Below are 22,397 nucleotides of genomic sequence, written 5' to 3' on the forward strand. Positions count from 1 at the left end.
CTCTCTATTATATATATATAATAATATATATAATATATATATATATAATATATACACACATACACATATATATATAAATGTATATTATATATGTATGTGTGTGTGTGTGTGTGTGTGTGTATATATATGACATTTGTAATGTCTTTATTATTTTGAAACTTCTGTGAGAGTAATGTTTACTGTTCATTTTTATTGTTTATTTCACTTTTGTATATTATCAACCTCACTTGCTTTGGTAATGTTAACACATGTTCCCCATGCCAATAAAGCCCCTTGAATTGAATTGACAGGGGAGAGGAGAGAGAGAAACTCACGTTGATCCATGGATTGTTCATGAACTCGGTGATGGTCAACCTCTGCGTGGGCTCGGTCTTCAACAGGGTTCTGATGAGCTGCTTGGCTACACACACACACACACACTAGAATTAAGTAACTATTAAGGTACATTTTTATTGTGGAAATCCAGGATGGCGAAGTACACTCTATATGTGAATTTCCACGTACTGGAGCGCCAAGTGTGGACCAAAATATTCCTGAACAGCTTCTACCCCCAAGCCACCAGACTGCTGAACAGCTTCTACCCCCAAGCCATCAGAAAGCTGAACAGCTTCTACCCCCCAAGCCACCAGAACGCTGAACAGCTTCTACCCCCAAGCCATCAGAAAGCTGAACAGCTTCTATCCCCCAAGCCATCAGAAAGCTGAACAGCTTCTACCCCCAAGCCATCAGAAAGCTGAACAGCTTCTACCCCCCAAGCCACCAGAAAGCTGAACAGCTTCTACCCCCAAGCCATCAGAAAGCTGAACAGCTTCTACCCCCAAGCCATCAGACTGCTAAACAGCTTCTACCAGCAGGCCATCAGACTGCTAAACAGCTTCTACCAGCAGGCCATCAGACTGCTAAAAAGCTTCTACCAGCAGGCCATCAGACTGCTAAACAGCTTCTACCAGCAGGCCATCAGACTGCTAAACAGCTTCTACCCCCAAGCCATCAGACTGGTGAACAGCTTCTACCCCCCAAAGCCATCAGACTGCTAAACAGCTTCTACCCCCCAAGCCATCAGACTGCTGAACAGCTTCTACACCCAGCCATCAGACTGCTGAACAGCTTCTACACCAAGCCATCAGACTGCTGAACAGCTTCTACACCCAGCCATCAGACTGCTGAACAGCTTCTACACCCAGCCATCAGACTGCTGAACAGCTTCTACACCCAGCCATCAGACTGCTGAACAGCTTCTACACCCAGCCATCAGACTGCTGAACAATTATTTATTATACAAGCCCACTATACAAGCCAAGCCACACTTACCCTCCTCTGATACATCGGACCACTCTGGGTTAGGAAACTCATACTGTCCCATCCTGATTCTCTTCTTCATCCCAGGAGAGATGGCCAGACCATGGTTAGAGTAGAACGGTGGATAACCACATAACCTGGGGGGGGGGGGACAGGGGACAGGGGACAGAAGAGAGAGATGGACAGACCCTTAGAGTAGAACCAAGGTTAGAAGGAAGGAGAGATGAGACTAGAATCATTCAATATTCAGTTTAGAAACACACAACCCGTTTAGGAAACACAACCCGCTGAGAAACACATAGGACAGGTAGGAGTGTAAAGGGTTAACCCTATAATAATGATACAGATATAGAGGTAGGAGTGTAAAGGGTTAAAACCCTATAATAATGATACAGATAGAGAGGTAGGAGTGTAAAGGGTTAAAACCCTATAATAATGATACAGATAGAGGTAGGAGTGTAAAGGGTTAAAACCCTATAATAATGATACAGATAGAGGTAGGAGTGTAAAGGGTTAAAACCCTATAATAATGATACAGATATAGAGGTAGGAGTGTAAAGGGTTAACCCTATAATAATGATACAGATATAGAGGTAGGAGTGTAAAGGGTTAAAACCCTATAATAATGATACAGATAGAGAGGTAGGAGTGTAAAGGGTTAAAACCCTATAATAATGATACAGATAGAGGTAGGAGTGTAAAGGGTTAAAACCCTATAATAATGATACAGATAGAGGTAGGAGTGTAAAGGGTTAAAACCCTATAATAATGATACAGATAGAGGTAGGAGTGTAAAGGGTTAACCCTATAATAATGATACAGATAGAGGTAGGAGTGTAAAGGGTTAACCCTATAATAATGATACAGATAGAGGTAGGAGTGTAAAAGGTTAAAACCCTATAATAATGATACAGATAGAGGTAGGAGTGTAAAGGGTTAACCCTATAATAATGATACAGATAGAGGTAGGAGTGTAAAGGGTTAACCCTATAATAATGATACAGATAGAGGTAGGAGTGTAAAGGGTTAAAACCCTATAATAATGATACAGATAGAGGTAGGAGTGTAAAGGGTTAAAACCCTATAATAATGATACAGATAGAGGTAGGAGTGTAAAGGGTTAAAACCCTATAATAATGATACAGATAGAGGTAGGAGTGTAAAGGGTTAAAACCCTATAATAATGATACAGATATAGAGGTAGGAGTGTAAAGGGTTAAAACCCTATAATAATGATACAGATAGAGGTAGGAGTGTAAAGGGTTAAAACCCTATAATAATGATACAGATATAGAGGTAGGAGTGTAAAGGGTTAAAACCCTATAATAATGATACAGATAGAGGTAGGAGTGTAAAGGGTTAAAACCCTATAATAATGATACAGATATAGAGGTAGGAGTGTAAAGGGTTAAAACCCTATAATAATGATACAGATATAGAGGTAGGAGTGTAAAGGGTTAAAACCCTATAATAATGATACAGATATAGAGGTAGGAGTGTAAAGGGTTAACCCTATAATAATGATACAGATAGAGGTAGGAGTGTAAAGGGTTAAAACCCTATAATAATGATACAGATATAGAGGTAGGAGTGTAAAGGGTTAAAACCCTATAATAATGATACAGATATAGAGGTAGGAGTGTAAAGGGTTAACCCTATAATAATGATACAGATAGAGGTAGGAGTGTAAAGGGTTGAAACCCTATAATAATGATACAGATATAGAGGTAGGAGTGTAAAGGGTTAAAACCCTATAATAATGATACAGATATAGAGGTAGGAGTGTAAAGGGTTAACCCTATAATAATGATAAATAAAAAAATTACTTGTGCATATGTATTCACCCCCTTTGCTATGAAGACCCTAAATAAGATCTGGTGCAAAAAATTACCTTCAGAAGTCACATAATTAGTTAAATAAAGTACACCTGTGTGCAATCTAAGAGTCACATGATCTCAGTATATATACACCTGTTCTGAAAGGCCCCAGAGTCTGCAACACCACTCAGCAAGCGGCACCATGAAGACCAAGGAGCTCTCCAAACAGGTCAGAGACAAAGTTGTTGAGAAGTACAGATCAGGGTTGGGTTAGAAAAAAATATCAGAAACTTTGAACATCCCACGGAGCGCCATTAAATCCATCCACCAGTCGTACTCTCCACAGAGCTGGGCTTTACGGAAGAGTGCCCAGAAAAAAAGCCATTGCTTAAAGAAAAAAAAAGAAGCAAACACGTTTGGTGTTTGCCAAGAAGCATGTTGGAGACTCCCCAAACATATGGAAGAAAGTACTCTGGTCAGATGAAACCAAAATTGAGCTTTTTGGCCATCAAGGAAAACGCTATGTCTGGCGCAAACCCAACACCTCTCATCACCCCGAGAACACCATCCCCCCAATGAAGCATGGTGGTGGCATATGTTTTTCATTGGCAGGGTCTGGGAAACTGGTCAGAATTGAAGGAGTGATGGATGGAGCTAATTACAGGGAAATTCTTGAGGGAAACCTGTTTCAGTCTTCCAGAGATTTGAGACTGGGACGGAGGTTCACCTTCCAGCAGGACAATGACCCTAAGCATACTGCTAAAGCAACACTCTAGTGGTTTAAGGGGAAGCATTTAAATGTCTTGGAATGGCCTAGTCAAAGCCCAGACCTCAATCCAATTGAGAATCTGTGGTATGACTTAAAGATCGCTGTACACAAGCGGAATCCATCCAACTTGAAGGAGCAGTTTTGCCTTGAAGAATGGGCAAATATCCCAGTGGCTAGATGTGCCAAACTTTAGAGACATACCCCAAGAGACTTTCAGCTGTAATGTGCTGCAGAAGGTGGCAGTGCAAATTATTGACTTTGGGGGGGGGTTAATAGTTATGCACGCTCAAGTTTTCAGTTTTTCACAATAAAACATATTTTGCATCTTCAAAGTGGTAGGCATGTTGTGTAAATGAAATTATACAACCCCCCCCCCCCCCCCCCAAAAACAAAATATATATATATATATATATTTTAATTCCAGGTTATAAGGCAACAAAATAAGAAAAATGCCAAGGGGGGTGGATACCACTGTATGGGGGTAGGAGTGTAAAGTTAACAGGACTTACAGGATGTACATGATGACACCTAGCGACCACATGTCACATGACTTATCATACTTCTCTGGTCCCAACACCTCTGGAGCTGAGAGAGAGAGAGAGAGAGAGCGAGATACATATCACCAATATTGATCTTCCCCTCACTATTAGTAATACAACTATCTATATTGTTAAAACACTGGACGCAGCTGATCATACAAACACTTTGCAATGTTCACTGTTAATTTCTGTTTTTTTTTGTTGTTCTGTTTATTTCATTTGTAAACATAAAGCCCTTTGAAGAGACAGAGAAAATTCAAGACCGTAAACTATCCTAATGGTACATTCTGTATAGTTCACGCAAGATGAGTGTGAGGTGCGTGGGTCTGTGCGTGTCCTTACCAACGTAGTATGGTGTGTAGCAGGGGGTGACCAGTGAGTTGTGTGTGGTGGTCTCTTTAGCAAAACCAAAGTCTGTCAGTTTCAGCAGAGCATTAGGCCTCTTAGATAAATACAGTAGGTTCTCTGGCTGCAGAAGGGACGAGAGAACGAGCGAGTCAGTCACTATGGTTATATAATCATATTATAGAGTCAGCGATATAAGAAGGGGAAGCTTACAAGTCAGCGGTAAGGGGTTAGAGGTCGAGGGGCAGGGGTTAGGTACCTTGACATCTCTGTGAGCGATGTTGATGGCATGAAGGAACTGAATGGCCTCTCCTATACTCTTCATGATATCAGAGGCCTCTGAAATACACACACAAAGTTAGCAAACAGATAAAGTTTTTGCCTCTGTGTCTGTGTGTGTTCTACCTCTCTCTGTGAAGGCCTGGTCTCCTCTGTCCTGGATACGACTGAACAGCTCTCCCCCATCCATGCTGTAACACACACACACACACACACACACACACACAGTTAGGGCCGAATTATAGTAAATCTAATCTGGATTCTCACGATGAGGTAGACCACACACACCACTCTGCATGCTACAGGCGGAAGGGTCTGAAACAAAACCAAGTGTTTGTCAGAACGTGTCATCTCTGGCAGCTTTCCAGTAAACTAACCCCAACACCCCCCTCCCATCTTTCTGGGGTTAGTTTACTGGAAAGCTGCCAGAGAGGGCAAGGGGTCTCAGTCATTCAGAAAGGGAAACAGAAGAAAAAACAAAGACCTTAGAAGAGATGAAAAAAAGAGAAACAGAGAGAGAGAGAGAGAGAGAGAAAAAAACCCTGACAGACAGACAGAGAGACCATCTTAATTATCTGCACCAGTCATGTGAACAGGCTCAACCAACCAACAGCCTCAAAACACAATTAAGAAAAACGCATTGGAAATGTTGCCTTTTCTTCTAACATCAAACGCTGTGACAGTCATGAAAAGCTATTGAAAACTGCTGCTACTGCTGTAAATGCTGTGACCACAAAAAACACCATCCCCAAGTGACAGCGATTACCACACCATGAGAATGTGCACCCCGGTGTGTGTGTGTGTGTGTGTGTGTGTGTGTGTGTGTGTGTGTGTGTGTGTGTGTGTGTGTGTGTGTGTGAGAGAGAGAAGAAGTTCAGTGGTTTGATATCTCTCACGCCTCGTTAGTGGAAATAGAACAGTAAGTCAACGGAACTAACCTGGTTTAGGAGAAACGAATCAGCTTCATTTAACTCAACATGCTACTCTGCCGGCTCAGACGGCATCCCAAGCCGTGTCCTCAGAGCACGCGCAGACCAGCCGGCTGGTGTGTTTACGGACATATTAAAGTCGAAGTTGACCCCAAACTTCTGAACGGTCGTGTTTGTCTCGTGTCTGAGCCGTTGAATTGGCGACTTCACTTTTAGACAAAACATCCTGATTATTATAAATATGAAAATATTTTAAAAAATGAATGATTTGTTTGTGTTTCTGTTCCAAAGTAATGCGGGCAACAACATGAAACTGGTTGTAACCCGTGTATTTAAAGCGATGCCACATACACATTGAAGGAGTAGAGAAATAATGTTTTCAGACCTTTTATGCATTTTTATGGGCTAATAGCAGTATGGGCTAATAGCAGTATGGGCTAATAGCAGTATGGGCTAATAGCAGTATGGGCTAATAGCAGTATGGGCTAATAGCAGTATGGGCTAATAGCAGTATGGGCTAATAGCAGTATGGGCTAGTAGCAGTATGGGCTAGTAGCAGTATGGGCTAGTAGCAGTATGGGCTAGTAGCAGTATGGGCTAATAGCAGTATGGGCTAATAGCAGTATGGGCTAATAGCAGTATGGGCTAATAGCAGTAAGGGCTAGTAGCAGTATGGGCTAGTAGCAGTATGGGCTAGTAGCAGTATGGGCTAGTAGCAGTATGGGCTAATAGCAGTATGGGCTAATAGCAGTAAGGGCTAATAGCAGTAAGGGCTAATAGCAGTATGGGCTAATAGCAGTAAGGGCTAATAGCAGTATGGGCTAATAGCAGTATGGGCTAGTAGCAGTATGGGCTAGTAGCAGTATGGGCTAGTAGCAGTATGGGCTAGTAGCAGTATGGGCTAGTAGCAGTATGGGCTAATAGCAGTATGGGCTAATAGCAGTATGGGCTAATAGCAGTATGGGATAATAGCAGTAAGGGATAATAGCAGTATGGGCTAATAGCAGTAAGGATAATAGCAGTATGGGCTAATAGCAGTATGGGCTAATAGCAGTAAGGGCTAATAGCAGTAAGGGATAATAGCAGTATGGGCTAGTAGCAGTATGGGCTAGTAGCAGTATGGGCTAATAGCAGTAAGGGCTAATAACAGTATGGGCTAATAGCAGTAAGGCCAAATACACCTTTTCATCAAATAATTATTTTTTCTATACAGGACCAGTCAAAAGTTTGGACACACCTACTCTTTCAAGGGGTTTTCTTTATTTGTACTATTTTCTACATTGTAGAAACATAGTGAAGACATCAAAACGATGAAATAACATATGGAATCATGTAGAGTGTACAAAGCTGTCATCAAGGCAAAGGGTGGCTGCTTTGAATGATCTAAAATCGATGTATATTGTTTAACACTTTTTTGGTTACTACATGATTCCATATACGCCATTTCATAGGTTTTGATGACTTCACTATTATTCTACAATGCTCCCTCCTATGGCTCTCTCACAACGTCACAGCATAATAGAGAAAATAAAAACATGTTTGAGAAAACATTTAAATTGGGAATATATTTCGTAGAACAGACATGATTCTGTCTGTATTAGGCTACGTCATGTGTTAGGCTACGTCCAAAGCATATAACCACTGCCTCCCGAATTTCTAGCACAATCCTCTTTTTTTTTTGTCCCAAGTGTGTGTATTTTTTAAATGTGGGCAGTGTCGTGTAGCACCCACCATTCCATGACTATGAGCAGACACTTCCTGCCCTGGTAGAGGTTTTCAAAGACGTCCACGATGCGTACGATGGTGGAACAGGGCGACGCCCTACAGTGAAGATCCACCTCCCTCCGAGCCTTCGCACAGTCCTGCAGCATCTACACACACACACACACGAACACACACGAACACACACACACACGTTAAAGAAGTTTGTGAAAGCCAGAAAGGCTCAAAAGGAGCCCACCTCCTGTTTCTGTAGTGAAGCAGCTTGATGTACCAGTACACCCCCTAGTTTATAGCAGGGTCACATTATCAACAGTACTCTCATTTTATCACAGTTAACCCAAACCTCTAGGATACATCCACATTGCCCTTATAACCAAGGTCTCTAGTAATGTAGTGGCAGAGAGAAAGGAATATCTGTGTTCGTGGTGCGGTGTAGTGGCGCCCTCTATGGGTGGCAGTCAGTAATTACAGCTAGGTTAACAGAGTCGTTCCACATCAAAAAACACCAGAAACCATCTCAGATTGTTCTGAAATTGTGTCTGTAGTTAGAAACAGATAAGATTTACATTCCTGAAACATCATTTAAAAAATATTATTTGATCTCAGAGAAATTATTCTAATTAACTAAACTCAAAATTGTCCATTATGTCCAGCTCAGGATAACCAAAACATTTCTTTATTAAAAGACCATCAGAAAGAACGTATTCAGTCAACATATATATATATATATATATATATATATTTTAAGAATATCATGGAACATAATTGAACATTTTAGTTACTCCATGCTTGTCTCAGAGCAGTGCGAAACGGTGCTGAAATAGTTGACCACAGCAGGTAGGCTATATTATATCACGATATTTAAGATAATTTAGTTTTCAAAAAAACGAAAGTGAGCGATTGTAATCTGAATAAAGGCCAAAATATTTACTGTAGTTTTTAGAGGGAGAGAAACCATAAGTCTAACTTGCCTATTTTTTTTTAGACAAGGACATCCCGGCCAGCCGAACCCTCCCTATGGGACTCCCAATGTGATACAGCCTGGATTCGAACCAGGGACTGTAGAGATGCCTCTCGTTAATAACAATAACACTTTTTTTACACTTCCATGTTATTAAAAGGTTCCAATTGATAAAGTTTTTTTATAATTTTTTTACATCAATTAGTATATTTGAATTTAACCACAATATTTATTTATTTGTTTTACTCCATGTGTAACTCTGTGTTGTTGTATGTGTCGAACTGCTTTGCTTTATCTTGGCCAGGTCGCAATTGTAAATGAGAACTTGTTCTCAACTTGCCTACCTGGTTAAATAAAGGTAAAATAAAATAAATAAAATAAAAATGTGTTGTATTATTTGTTCTGTCTTTAATAATAATAATAAATCGTTTTGTTAAAAAAATACATATATATATATTTTGGAGATTATTTTGTTTTCAAATAAGGGCTATTCTTGAACGTGGGGTGAGACATTGTTACTAATTTGTAAATTAAGTTGGTTTGTTATTTAGAGTCGCGGCCGGCACGGGTATTGAACCAGCATCAGGGCAGTTTGCACTGCGATGCAGTGTCTTAGACCGCTGCGCCACTCGGGTGCTGTACAATGTGACCGGTCGGGAGTAGGCTACAGTACAGTAAGAGCAAAATAATCCTAACATTTCCACACCCTAATTGTAGTCTACGTTTCTCTTAGAATATACACCTTAGTGTAACAACAGTATTAGTAAGTAATACTGAAGTTGTGCACAATTATCAGTTTCTATTTAGGTTTATGTCGCCCATTCATTGTCAGTTAGAGACACAGTAGCGCCTTGGGATCCAAAAGCATAATCAGTGCTCTAACTCCCCCTTGTGGTGGTCTGGAGCAATGAACCAGTGACGCAGGGTGCAGTACTAAACCACAAATTACCTCTAAGTCCCGCAGCATAATCTCAAAACCTTTAGTTGAGCAACCGCAGTGCATTCGGAAAGTATTCAGACCCCTTGACTTTTTCCACCTTTTGTTAGGTTACAGCTAGGGCTGTGGCGGTCACGAAATTTCGTCAGATGGTGATTGTGATGCATATAACTGTCAGTCTCACGGTAATTGACCGTTAATTAACATAACACATTTTACATCTCCTGGCTTCCACACGCAGACTACAAGCTACTGATGCAGACCTTTGGAACATCTACACTTAAAAAAAGTCTAATAAATCCATATAGTCTACACCATCACAATACATCCATGTAATATAGTCTACACCATCACAATAAATCCATGTAATATAGTCTACCTACACCATCACAATAAATCCATGTAATATAGCCTACACCATCACAATAAATCCATGTAATATAGTCTACCTACACCATCACAATAAATCCATGTAATATAGTCTACCTACACCATCACAATAAATCCATGTAATATAGTCTACCTACACCATCACAATAAATCCATGTAATATAGTCTACACCATCACAATAAATCCATGTAATATAGTCTACACCATCACAATAAATCCATGTAATATAGTCTACCTACACCATCACAATAAATCCATGTAATTTAGTCTACACCATCACAATAAATCCATTATTTATTTTAGACAGGTCTAAAGAAACATGATATGAAGAAAATATGAAAATATGATAATATGATATGAAGAAAATTTAGTTTATTTCAGAAGAACAGATTAACATACTCTGAGTTGTCCTCATGTTAGGTCCTGATGTGGCTATGCCAAATGGCTGTGGGCTACACTAGTTCATTTAGCACACTAGATTTGCTTAGAATTCCGTGGCATTATTTTATAGTATGAAGAATACAATTGAAAAAAGCTGAATAAAATAGAAAGTTGTTCTACAAACGTTGGGCTATACGTTTAAACATTTATTTTTTAGGCTGCATGATGCGACTAATGATGATTTTGAAAGACGTTGCTTTAAAAAAGGCTCTGCTTAGTTTGTTTGCGCACTTCATCAACCTCGGGTTCACAATTTGACACGTGATACAGCCTCGAATTTCACGGCGGCATCACCACCTCTCTGTGGCCGTAATGCGCGGTAAAAAAAAAAAGAAATCCATGCCTTTTGTGGCCAGTGGCCGTTGTGCGCTTCTCCCGGAGTGCTGTGCGCTTCTCCCGGAGTGCTGTGTGCTCCATCACCTGATCTCACAAGTGAAGACAGACACATCGGAGACGCAACTGCTGAATTATCCAATTCCGAGGAGCATATTGAAAGAACTGTCCACGTTTACTTTTCGTCAGCCAACAAGATGAGTAGGTCTAATGAACAGAAAAAAGCACTAGCCTATGTCAATCTACTATCCCCCATAGTACAAAATTCATCCTATTCTATTCTGTGCGAGAAATAAATATTCCAAACCGTCTGGGACAGTTGTGGGATGGGCTAGATCCCAAATTAATACAAAAACATTTTTTTACGCAATGTGGCAGACGCAACAGATCAGAACGTTAAGCTTAAAATGTTGATAAACTATTAGTAATGATAGTAAAGCACATGGTAGCGTGAATGTTCCATTAGCGGAAAACACCATTATCAAAAGTGATCGCAAATGTGATTGTGCAGGTCATGCTTTTATAATAAAAGTGCATTTTTTTTAATGGTGAAAATGAACTTCCCCCACACTTGAAACTCACACTCTGCTTATGTATCCCAGTTAGGCTCTTGTAAAATGGATTAATGTGCTTAATTCAAATGAACCTTTATTGGTCGCATGTTTAGCAGATGTTATTGTGGGTGTAGTGAAATACTTGTGTATTCCAACTAGAGGTCGGCCAATTAATTAGGGCCGATTTCAAGTTCTCATAACAAATCGGAAATCGGTATTTTTGGACACCGATTTTACACCTTTATTTAATCTTTATTTAGCCAGGCAAGTCAGTTAAGAACACATTCTTATTTACAATGACGGCCTAGGAACGGTGGGTTAACTGCCTCGTTCAGGGGCAGAACGATAGATTTTCATCTTGTCAGCTCGGGGGATCCAATCTTGCAACCTTACAGTTAACTAGTCCAACGCAATAAAGACCGTTGCACTCCACGAGGAGACTCCCTGCCTGTTACGCGAATGCAGCAAGCCAAGGTAAGTTGCTAGCTAGCATTAAACGTATCTTATAAAAAACAATCAATCATAATCACTAGTTAACGACACATGGTTGATGATATTACTAGATATTATCTAGCGTGTCCTGCGTTGCGTATAATCTGACTGAGCATACAAGCATACAAGTATCTCAGTATCTGACTGAGCGGTGGTAGGCAGAAGCAGAACATTCATTCAAACAGCACTGTCGTTCGTTTTGCCAGCAGCTCTTCGTTGTGCGTCAAGCATTGCGCGGTTTATGACTTCAAGTCTATCAACTCCCGAGATTAGGCTGGTGTAACCAAAGTGAAATGGCTGGCAAGTTAGCGCGCGCTAATAGCGTTTCAAACGTCACTCACTCTGAGCCTTGGGGTGGTTGTTTCCCTTGCTCTGCATGGGTAATGCTGCTTCGAGGGTGGCTGTTGTCGTTGTGTTCTTGGTTCGAGCCCAGGGAGGAGCGTGACGGAAGCTATACTGTTACACTGGCAATACTAAAGTGCCTATAAGGGGTGGCAGGGTAGCCTAGTGGTTAGAGCGTTGGACTAGTAACCGAAAGGTTGCAAGTTCGAATCCCCGAGCTGTTGTTCTGCCCTTGAACAAGGCAGTTAACCCACTGTTCCTAGGCCGTCATTGAAAATAAGAATTTGTTCTTCACTTGCCTGGTTAAATAAAATAAAAAAATAAGAACATCCAATAGTCAAAGGTATATGAAATACAAATGGTATAGAGGGAAATATTCCTATAATAACTACAACCTAAAACACCTGGGAATATTGAAGACTCGTGTTAAAAGGAACCACCAGCTTTCATTTGTTCTCACGTTCTGAACAAGGAACTGAAACGTTAGCTTTTTCACATGGCACATAGTGCACTTTTACTTTATTCTCCAACACTTTGTTTTTGCATTATTTAAACCAAATTGAACATGTTTAATTATTTACTTGAGGCTAAATTGATTTTATTGATGTATTATATTAAGTGAAAATAAGTGTTAATTCAGTATTATTATTACAAATAACATTTTTAATTTTTTTAGTAATTATTACTATTTTTTAAATTGGCCGATTAAATCGGTATTGGCTTTTTTGGTCCTCCAAAAATCGCTATCGGCGTTAAAATCATAATCAGTCGACCTCTAATTCAAACAGTGCAGTAATATCTTTCAGGTTATGTTGATATAGGATTTTACTGTGGATATAGATACTTTTGTACCCGTTTCCTCCAGAATCTTCACAAGGTCCTTTGCTGTTGTTCCGGCATTGATTTGCACTTTTTGCACCAAAGTACATTCATCTCTAGGAGATGCTCTCCTTCCTGAGCGGTATGACAGCTGCGTGGTCCCATGGTGGTTATACTGGCGTACTATTGTTTGTACAGATAAACGTGGTACCTTCAGGTGTTTGGAAATTGCTCCCAAGGATGAACCAGACTTGGAGGTCTACAATTTATTTTCTGGGGTGAGGTCTTGGATGATTTTTGATTTTCCCATGATGTCAAGCAAAGAGGCACCGAGTTTGAAGGTAGGCCTTGAACTACATCCACAGGTACACCTACAATTGACTCAAATGATGTCAATTAGCCTTTCAGAAGCTTCTAAAGCCAAGACATCATTTTCTGGAATTTTCCAAGCTGTTTAAAAGGCACAGTCATCTTAGTGAATGTAAATGTCTGACCCACTGGAATTGTGATACACTGAATTATAAATTAAATAATCTGCCTGTAAACAATTGTTGGAAAAATGAAATAAATAAATACTACATGACCAAAAGTATGTGGACACCAGCTCATCGAACACCTCATTCCAAAAGCATGGTCATTAATATGGAGTTGGTCCCCCCTTTGATGCTATAACAGCCTCCACTCTACTGGGAAGGCTTTCCACTAGATGTAGGAACATTGCCGCGGGGACTTGCTTCCATTCAGCCACAAGAGCATTAGTGCGGTCGGGCACCGATGTTGGGCGATTAGACCTGGCTCGCAGACGGTGTTCCAATTCATCCCAAAGGTGTTCGATGGGGTCGAGGTCAGGGCTCTGTGCAGGCCAGTCAAGTTCTTTCACACCGATCTCGACAAACAATTTCTGTATGGACCTCGATTTGTGCATGGGGGAATTGTCATGCTGAAACAGGAAAGGGCCTTCCCCAAACTGTTGCCACAAAGTTGGAAGCACAGAATCGTCTAGAATATCATTGTATGCTGTAGCGTTAAGATTTCCCTTCACTGGAACTAAGGGGCCCGAACCATGAAAAACAGCCCCAGACCTTCCACCAAACTTTACAGTTGGCACTATGCATTTGTGCAGGTAGCGTTCTCCTGGCATCACCAGATTCGTCCATCAGACTGCCAGATGGTGAAGCGTGATTCATCACTCCAGTGAACGGGTATCACTGCTCCAGAGTCCCATGGCGGTGTGTTTTACACCACTCCAGCAGACGCTTGGCATTGCGCATGGTGATCTTAGGCTTGTGTGCGGCTGCTCGGCCATGGAAACCCATTTCATGAATCTCCCGACGAACAGTTCTTGTGCTGACGTCGCTTCCAGAGGCAGTTGAACTCGTTAGTGAGTTTTGCAACCGAGGACAGGGGATATTGACGTTCTATGCGTATCAGCACTTGGCGGTCCCGTTCTGTGAGCTTGTGCGGCCTACCAATTCGCGGTTGAGCCATTGTTGCTCCTTTGAAGGGGTGTCCACATACTTTTGTGTATATATAATTTTCAACAAAAATCCAAAGATCTGTAGCTCTGTGTCCTACAGCTCTGCACACACACACACACAATCAGTCATCATCATGGCTCAGTTAAACTGTAGTGTGTGTGTGTGTGTGTGTGTGTGTGTGTGTGTGTGTGTGTGTGTGTGTGTGTGTGTGTTAGTGCCACATTTTTTCCTAAATCAACCCATTCAATGTCGGGAAAAAACAGACGTGTTTAGCTTAGATTGTTGACAACATGTAAACTATATTTAGTGTCCAAAATGTTTGAAAACATAAACACAGCCATTTTTGTCGCTCAAATATCATTGTTACATTGTTAACATGACGACAGTCAAAACACCTCACAACAAGACATGGTAACAATAACAAGACACAACGAACTGAAGCCAGCCACCTACCAGTCCCCACAAGGCAGCTTCGTGTCATTGTTGCTAGCTATCTGACCGTTCAGAATCACAACAATGCACACCTTCCAGCCATAGGTCCACCCACTTGGGAGCCAGGCCCAGCCAATCAGAATGAGTTTTTCCCCACAAAAAGGCTTAATTACAGACAGAAATACTTCAAAGTTCCATCAGCTGTCCAGGTGGCTGAGCCGGTAGGTGAAGAAGCCGGATGTGGAGGTCCTGAGCTAGCGTGGTTACATGTGGTCTGCGGTTGTGAGGTTGGTTGGACATACTGCGATATTCTCCCAAAAAAACATTGAAGACGTCTTATGATAGAGAAATGAACAGAGATAACACTGCTCTGTCTAGGATGCTCCAATCAGGACGCGGAGGTCTGGAGTACCACGATGAGGATGATCCAATCAGGACCCAGAGGTCTGGAGTACCACGATGAGGATGATCCAATCAGGACCCAGAGGTCTGGAGTACCACGATGAGGATGATCCAATCAGGACCCAGAGGTCTGGAGTACCACGATGAGGATGATCCAATCAGGACCCAGAGGTCTGGAGTACCACGATGAGGATGATCCAATCAGGACCCAGAGGTCTGGAGTACCACGATGAGGATGATCCAATCAGGACCCAGAGGTCTGGAGTACCACAATGAGGATGATCCAATCAGGACCCAGAGGTCTGGAGTACCACGATGAGGATGATCCAATCAGGACCCAGAGGTCTGGAGTACCACGATGAGGATGATCCAATCAGGACCAGATAGAGTCAACAGACTCAAGACGATCTGATACAGGGCTCTCCTGGAGTTACCATCTAGTGCACCTGATTCTAATCACTAGCTGGTTGATAAGCTACAGGAGGGTAAACTCTCCAGGAGATCTGAACCTCCAGCTAGTCCCCCCCCCCCCACCATTTTCTCCTGTAACCTCTCTCCCTATACTGTAGCAGTCTTTGACGATTGGACTGAGATGGATGTGAACACAAGACGGCTTGCAGCTACCACATTTAATTAACAAACGTGTGATACATTCACCATTACCTCATCGTTTCAATTAAGTGGAATATTCTTTGTTTGTTCAAAAGTCTCGTTCAGGTGGGTTAATATGGAATAGTAATGCTGACTGTATTACAATCATATTGTCACGGTTGTTATTGTTATGTTTTTATTTTTTAATTGTCATATATTCTGTAACTGGTCTCATCAGGTGCTGCTTGCATTTTCAATAGCTCACATCAGTCAACAGACATTTTAGTGCAGAACAACGTTGCCCGGACACATATGTTTTATTTGTAGTGAGACGAAAGAGACATATGGTCAAAGAGTAGCTGACGATACTTGAATACTTGAATACTTGAGTAGCTGACGATACTTGAATACTGACGATCAAGGTAAGAACAGACATAGCGTTCTACTACCTTTTGATGACTCTGTCGCAGTATTATGAGCATTGGTTTGAGTAGCTAACTAGCTAGTTACGGTGGCTAACTAGCTAGTTAAAAACAAAATATTGTTTATTTTTTACCTAAAAATCAACAACATCTTTCTCGAATATTCAAATGAAAGGAAGTGGTCATAACTAAATCGTTCTCTGAGATTTGAGTGTCACTGTTGACTGTGGCGCTATCTGGCTACCATTTAGGGAATGGGGTTCTCAGAGGAGGTCCCATTTAGGGAATGGGGTTCTCAGAGGAGGTCCCATTTAGGGAATGGGGTTCTCAGAGGAGGTCCCATTTAGGGAATGGGGTTCTCAGAGGAGGTCCCATTTAGGGAATGGGGTTCTCAGAGGAGATCCCATTTAGGGAATGGGGTTCTCAGAGGAGATCCCGTTTAGGGAATGGGGTTCTCAGAGGAGATCCCGTTTAGGGAATGGGGATCTCAAAGGAGATCCCGTTTAAGAAATGGGGTTCTCAGAGGAGGTCCCATTTAGGGAATGGGGTTCTCAGAGGAGGTCCCATTTAGGGAATGGGGTTCTCAGAGGAGGTCCCATTTAGGGAATGGGGTTCTCAGAGGAGGTCCCATTTAGGGAATGGGGTTGTCAGAGGAGATCCCGTTTAGGGAATGGGGTACTCAGAGGAGATCCCATTTAGGGAATGGGGTACTCAGAGGAGGTCCCATTTAGGGAATGGGGTTCTCAGAGGAGGTCCCAAATGACCTTCAGGAATTTGGAGTATTGACCACGGAGGTAAAACAAGAACTGGAGACTGCGTCCAAGATGTCCGACCGTTGTTTTCAAGGTATTCTACTCACATTTGCGTACCTCGATTCATGGACCGTCTTTGTCGGGCTTGCATCTGGTTTAAACGGACCAAAATCACATGCGCTCAGGGAGCAGCGACGACGTCATCATGTTATCCAAAAACATGACAGACATTGGATGAATGTAAAATGTTAATATCTTTGGCTGTGAGAGATGTAAAATTATTATTATTATAATCTTTTTTATATTATTTTTATTATTATTTTTAAAAATCGGCCTCAGCGACCGGCTTGATTTGGTTCTATGTAGCAACATCTGTACGTGTTTTTTTTTTTTTTTTAAACGTAGAGACTCAGATCTAGAAAAATCTAGATCTAGAAAAATGGTATTTCATACACTACAGTTGAGGAATAATGGGAAAGTAATTATGTTTTTAAAGTTGATAAACTTGTAACCCCACTTTTGAGAAAATGGCCCTTGAATGTACTTTGTCTACACCCATTTGTTCACACCCTCTTAAGCCTTAGCCTCACCCATTTCTTTAAGGATTCACATGTGAGGCCATGTACTAAACAGAGTGGGTAAGGTAGCATAGTAAACAATCAAAGACTAATAGTGGTGAAAGTAGAAGCAAAAATACACTATCTAGTTCTTGGCCTATATCCTAATCTGACTTTGGTGCAGGTCATGTTGATCTTTACATTACCATCTCTGGTAAACACACACTGTCTCACATGCTTAGCATACAGAAGGTGCAAACGGTAGGGTGAAATGGTTACTTGCATAGTAGCAATATCAAACATTTAAAAAATAATATTTTATAATTATTAGATGATTCTTAACCAGACGCACTTGTCTAAATTGATGGGTTGTGTGAAAGAAACGCTATATCCACATCTAGTTAAGTGGATGGGCCACTATTGTCTAGATGTGTACACCTGTTCATGAAATAATCACCCCCAGTCACATCTAGCTAAGTGGATGGGTCACTATTGTCTAGACGTGTTCAAGAACTACAATATATGGCTGTAATCACCCCCAGACTCACCTGGCTAACTTGATGGGTCACGTAGCTAGCTAGCTAGCTGAACAATGAGCCTGATGCTGCTTTCAAGACAACTGGGAATTTGGAAAAATACGAGGTCAAATCATGACGTCAGTGATCTTCCGGTCGGAAGAGTTCTCGAGTTGGAGTTTCGAGTTGGATGAGCTGGAGTTGCCAGTTGTCTTGAACGTACTGAAGTCAAAGATTACCGAGTTCCCAATTCAGAGTTCTCAGTTATTTTGAACGCAGAAATGATCCCAACCCATACTACTAGCAATACAAACTGATTGTCATAGCTTGCCACCATGCATGAAACTGCAGGTAGCTAAAGCTAACCAACTACAGTAGGTTCAATGTTAGCTAGCTAGCTAACATTAGGCTACAACTAATAATGCAAATGTATTTCTGAGATACACGGATCATACACGTAATTTTAGCTAGTGAGCCAGCAGGCTAAAGTTAGCTAGCTAGCTAACTAACAGTACCCTTTAACTTGCAATGAAAATGACATTGACAAAATTTGAAACTTATAATATCTGAAAATGTATTTTACCCATATACATGGATGAACGCTTCTCCCTCTCTGTAACGGATGCTGTGACCTTAGTTTCAAGATTTAATCCGGAGACAGGTGTTTTAAACAGCCTTCTGTGCTCTCTTTCAACTCCCTCCCCATATTTGCAATCAAACGTCAGAATTTTTGCCCCAAAAGCATATTTTACATTCAAATGCCAAATGTTCCTGAAATGAGTCACAATTATTTGAATAATTCAATGGATGTTTTTTGCACAATGGTGATGACTAAAGTGTCTTATTAGGAATTTTAAAATCTGACATCTCTATGTGGCAGTCTATGGTAATTGTCTTTCTGGGCCGAGCATCAGTTAAACTGAAGTACCAAAACAAAACTGTAGGAGCAGTCAAAACTGTGTTTCTAGACCGAAACCCCGCCCCCTTGGTATTGACGGAGAAAAGGTGGGGACTCACTTAAACATGTACTGGCCAATCAAAACCTAATATAGACGCAGCCATTGTCACGTTTACAATACACCCTCCTGTCCTCCGACTGTTTGAACAACTTAGCCTGTTAACTTTGTTCAAATCAGAGGTTTGTTCTCAACGTGCCTACCTGGTTAAATAAAGGTGTTCTCAACGTGCCTACCTGGTTAAATAAAGGTGTTCTCAACGTGCCTACCTGGTTAAATAAAGGTGTTCTCAACGTGCCTACCTGGTTAAATAAAGGTGTTCTCAACGTGCCTACCTGGTTAAATAAAGGTGTTCTCAACGTGCCTACCTGGTTAAATAAAGGTGAAATAAAAAGGTCACCATGCTTTTCAGAGTTAAGATCACGAGGTTTGTACAGTAGTAGGCTATAGACCCAATACATTATCGCTGCATATTGGCTATACTCAGTAGGCTATAGACCCAATACATTATCTCTGCATATTGGCTATACTCAGTAGGCTATAGACCCAATACATTATCCCTGCATATTGGCTATACTCAGTAGGCTATAGACCCAATACATTATCTCTGCATATTGGCTATACTCAGTAGGCTATAGACCCAATACATTATCCCTGCATATTGGCTATGCTCAGTAGGCTATAGACCCAGTACATTATCCCTGCATATTGGCTATACTCAGTAGGCTATAGACCCAATACATTATCTCTGCATATTGGCTATGCTCAGTAGGCTATAGACCCAATACATTATCACTGCATATTGGCTATACTCAGTAGGCTATAGACCCAATACATGATCTCTGCATATTGGCTATGCTCAGTAGGCTATAGACCCAATACATTATCCCTGCATATTGGCTATACTCAGTAGGCTATAGACCCAGTACATGATCTCTGCATATTGGCTATGCTCAGTAGGCTATAGACCCAATACATTATCACTGCATATTGGCTATACTCAGTAGGCTATAGATCCAATACATTATCTCTGCATATTGGCTATACTCAGTAGGCTATAGACCCAATACATTATCCCTGCATATTGGCTATGCTCAGTAGGCTATAGACCTGCATATTGGCTATGCTCAGTAGGCTATAGACCCAGTACATTATCCCTGCATATTGGCTATACTCAGTAGGCTATAGACCCAATACATTATCCCTGCATATTGGCTATACTCAGTAGGCTATAGACCCAATACATTATCACTGCATTTTGGCTATTCTCAGTAGGCTATAGACCCAATACATTATCACTGCATATTGGCTATAGACCCAATACATGATCTCTGCATATTGGCTATGCTCAGTAGGCTATAGATCCAATACATTATCACTGCATATTGGCTATACTCAGTAGGCTATAGATCCAATACATTATCTCTGCATATTGGCTATACTCAGTAGGCTATAGACCCAATACATTATCCCTGCATATTGGCTATGCTCAGTAGGCTATAGACCTGCATATTGGCTATGCTCAGTAGGCTATAGACCCAATACATTATCCCTGCATATTGGCTATACTCAGTAGGCTATAGACCCAGTACATTATCCCTGCATATTGGCTATACTCAGTAGGCTATAGACCCAATACATTATCCCTGCATATTGGCTATACTCAGTAGGCTATAGACCCAGTACATTATCCCTGCATATTGGCTATACTCAGTAGGCTATAGACCCAATACATTACTCCTGCATATTGGCAATGCTCAGGTAAATTATCACACTGGTAATATATAATTTGTCGTTTTACTTGTGAGGCACATCCGAGTGACTGATGGCCTGCATCTGATGGTCAGTCTGAGGGGAGGGAGAGAGCTGTGGTGAGGCTCCCTCCCTCCAAGGACACCGAATCAATCACCTATTGCCGGCAGCACAAAACAGACAATAGGAACGCAAGGCCTAATCTTAAAAAAAAAAAAAATTACAGACATGTTTGGTGATCGACTCGGAATGCCTTGGACATCAGCCAGTCAATGGCGATTGGCCGGTTGGTGACCACTGGTTTAGAGGTTCAAATCAAGGGCCCTACCTGGATAAGAGGATTATTTCTCAGAAAGAATTGCCAATTCCTGATATTCATATTTCTATGGTCCTTGCACACAACCATCCCTACCTAGGCCTGTACAACTTCCATTGCTCTTTCACACTGAGGATTGGTGATTATTATTGATTTTTTTTCTTCAAATAGCTTGTGAGTTACTATAGTTTTAATATATTATCATTCACAATGAATGTTAAAAAAACCCACAAAAAAACAACACTTTCCTACATTTCCGAGCAGCAGGTCGAGGTTTCTCAGGTACGCGCTTCTCCCTCAACGTTATCAGGACAGAGAAACCAGACGCATGCTCACATGGAACACACAGAACACATGGAACACACGGAACACATGGAACACATGGAACACACGGAACACATGGAACACACCAAAAACAAAAAGACCATGAAGAAACTGACAAATCACGTACATGATGGTTATGAAATACACACAAAAAACTTCTCACTAGTGTAGCAGGTTGTGAACTGCTGTAAACAACGCTTTCCACTGAGAATGACAACGGTAAATGACTGTAATGAATATATACATTAACCGAAATGAATATAACCAAACCACTGGGATTAATGGTACATTTACTACTGGGGACATATGTCAATGGGAAATTGCTTAAAATAAAAAATAAAAATAAATAAAAATAAAATAAAAATGAAGGGCAAACAATTCAGTCAACGAAAACGAATGCGCACGAATTGGCGGGAGACAGCGGAGCCATTTTGGAGAGAGACTTCACCACATACCCCTCCCATTCTTCTTGTCTCAACATTTTAAATTATACTCGAGTCATCTTATCTTCACACATATTTGAGATGTTTTACAGTCACAGCCGCAACTCAATAATCAGCCTATTGCCAATCGTGCTGTTTAAATTACGGGCTTCCTAAATAGGCCTATGAGCATGTGATATGAAACAATCTAAAGCCATTTTAAAAGCTAATGATCCTCGATTCCTCTGTGACTAAGTTATGCTTTCTGGTAAAGTATTTAGAATGATTTCAACGTATTTCTGTACAGACCGGTGTAATTATATAACTTCGGCAAATGTATTTCCATTTACTTCCCTATTGGATCCACCACTATGTCATTTCTCTTCCTGTTTGGCCCTGTCCGGGGGTGTCCTCGGATGGGGCCAGTGTCTCCTGACCCCTCCTGTCTCAGCCTCCAGTATTTATGCTGCAGTAGTTTATGTGTCGGGGGGCTAGGGTCAGTTTGTTAT

The 22,397-nt window shown here is 41.2% G+C and overlaps 1 protein-coding gene across 2 annotated transcripts in view; it reads right to left on the reverse strand.

The window, feature by feature from the left end:
- LOC110528685 (MAP kinase-activated protein kinase 2) overlaps positions 1-22,397 on the reverse strand; it is a 38,813-nt gene that overhangs the window by 6,180 nt on the left and 10,236 nt on the right. For both annotated transcript variants that reach the window (XM_036984331.1, XM_036984330.1), the window contains exons 2-8: positions 7,709-7,848; positions 5,175-5,239; positions 5,029-5,108; positions 4,767-4,893; positions 4,395-4,470; positions 1,312-1,436; positions 315-400 (exon numbers count right to left, since the gene is read on the reverse strand). In XM_036984331.1, coding sequence (XP_036840226.1) covers positions 315-400; positions 1,312-1,436; positions 4,395-4,470; positions 4,767-4,893; positions 5,029-5,108; positions 5,175-5,239; positions 7,709-7,848 — 699 coding nt within the window. The remainder of the gene's footprint in view (positions 1-314; positions 401-1,311; positions 1,437-4,394; positions 4,471-4,766; positions 4,894-5,028; positions 5,109-5,174; positions 5,240-7,708; positions 7,849-22,397) is intronic.

Source organism: Oncorhynchus mykiss, chromosome 7 (genome assembly GCF_013265735.2).
Source record: "Oncorhynchus mykiss isolate Arlee chromosome 7, USDA_OmykA_1.1, whole genome shotgun sequence".
Lineage (NCBI taxonomy): Eukaryota > Metazoa > Chordata > Actinopteri > Salmoniformes > Salmonidae > Oncorhynchus > Oncorhynchus mykiss.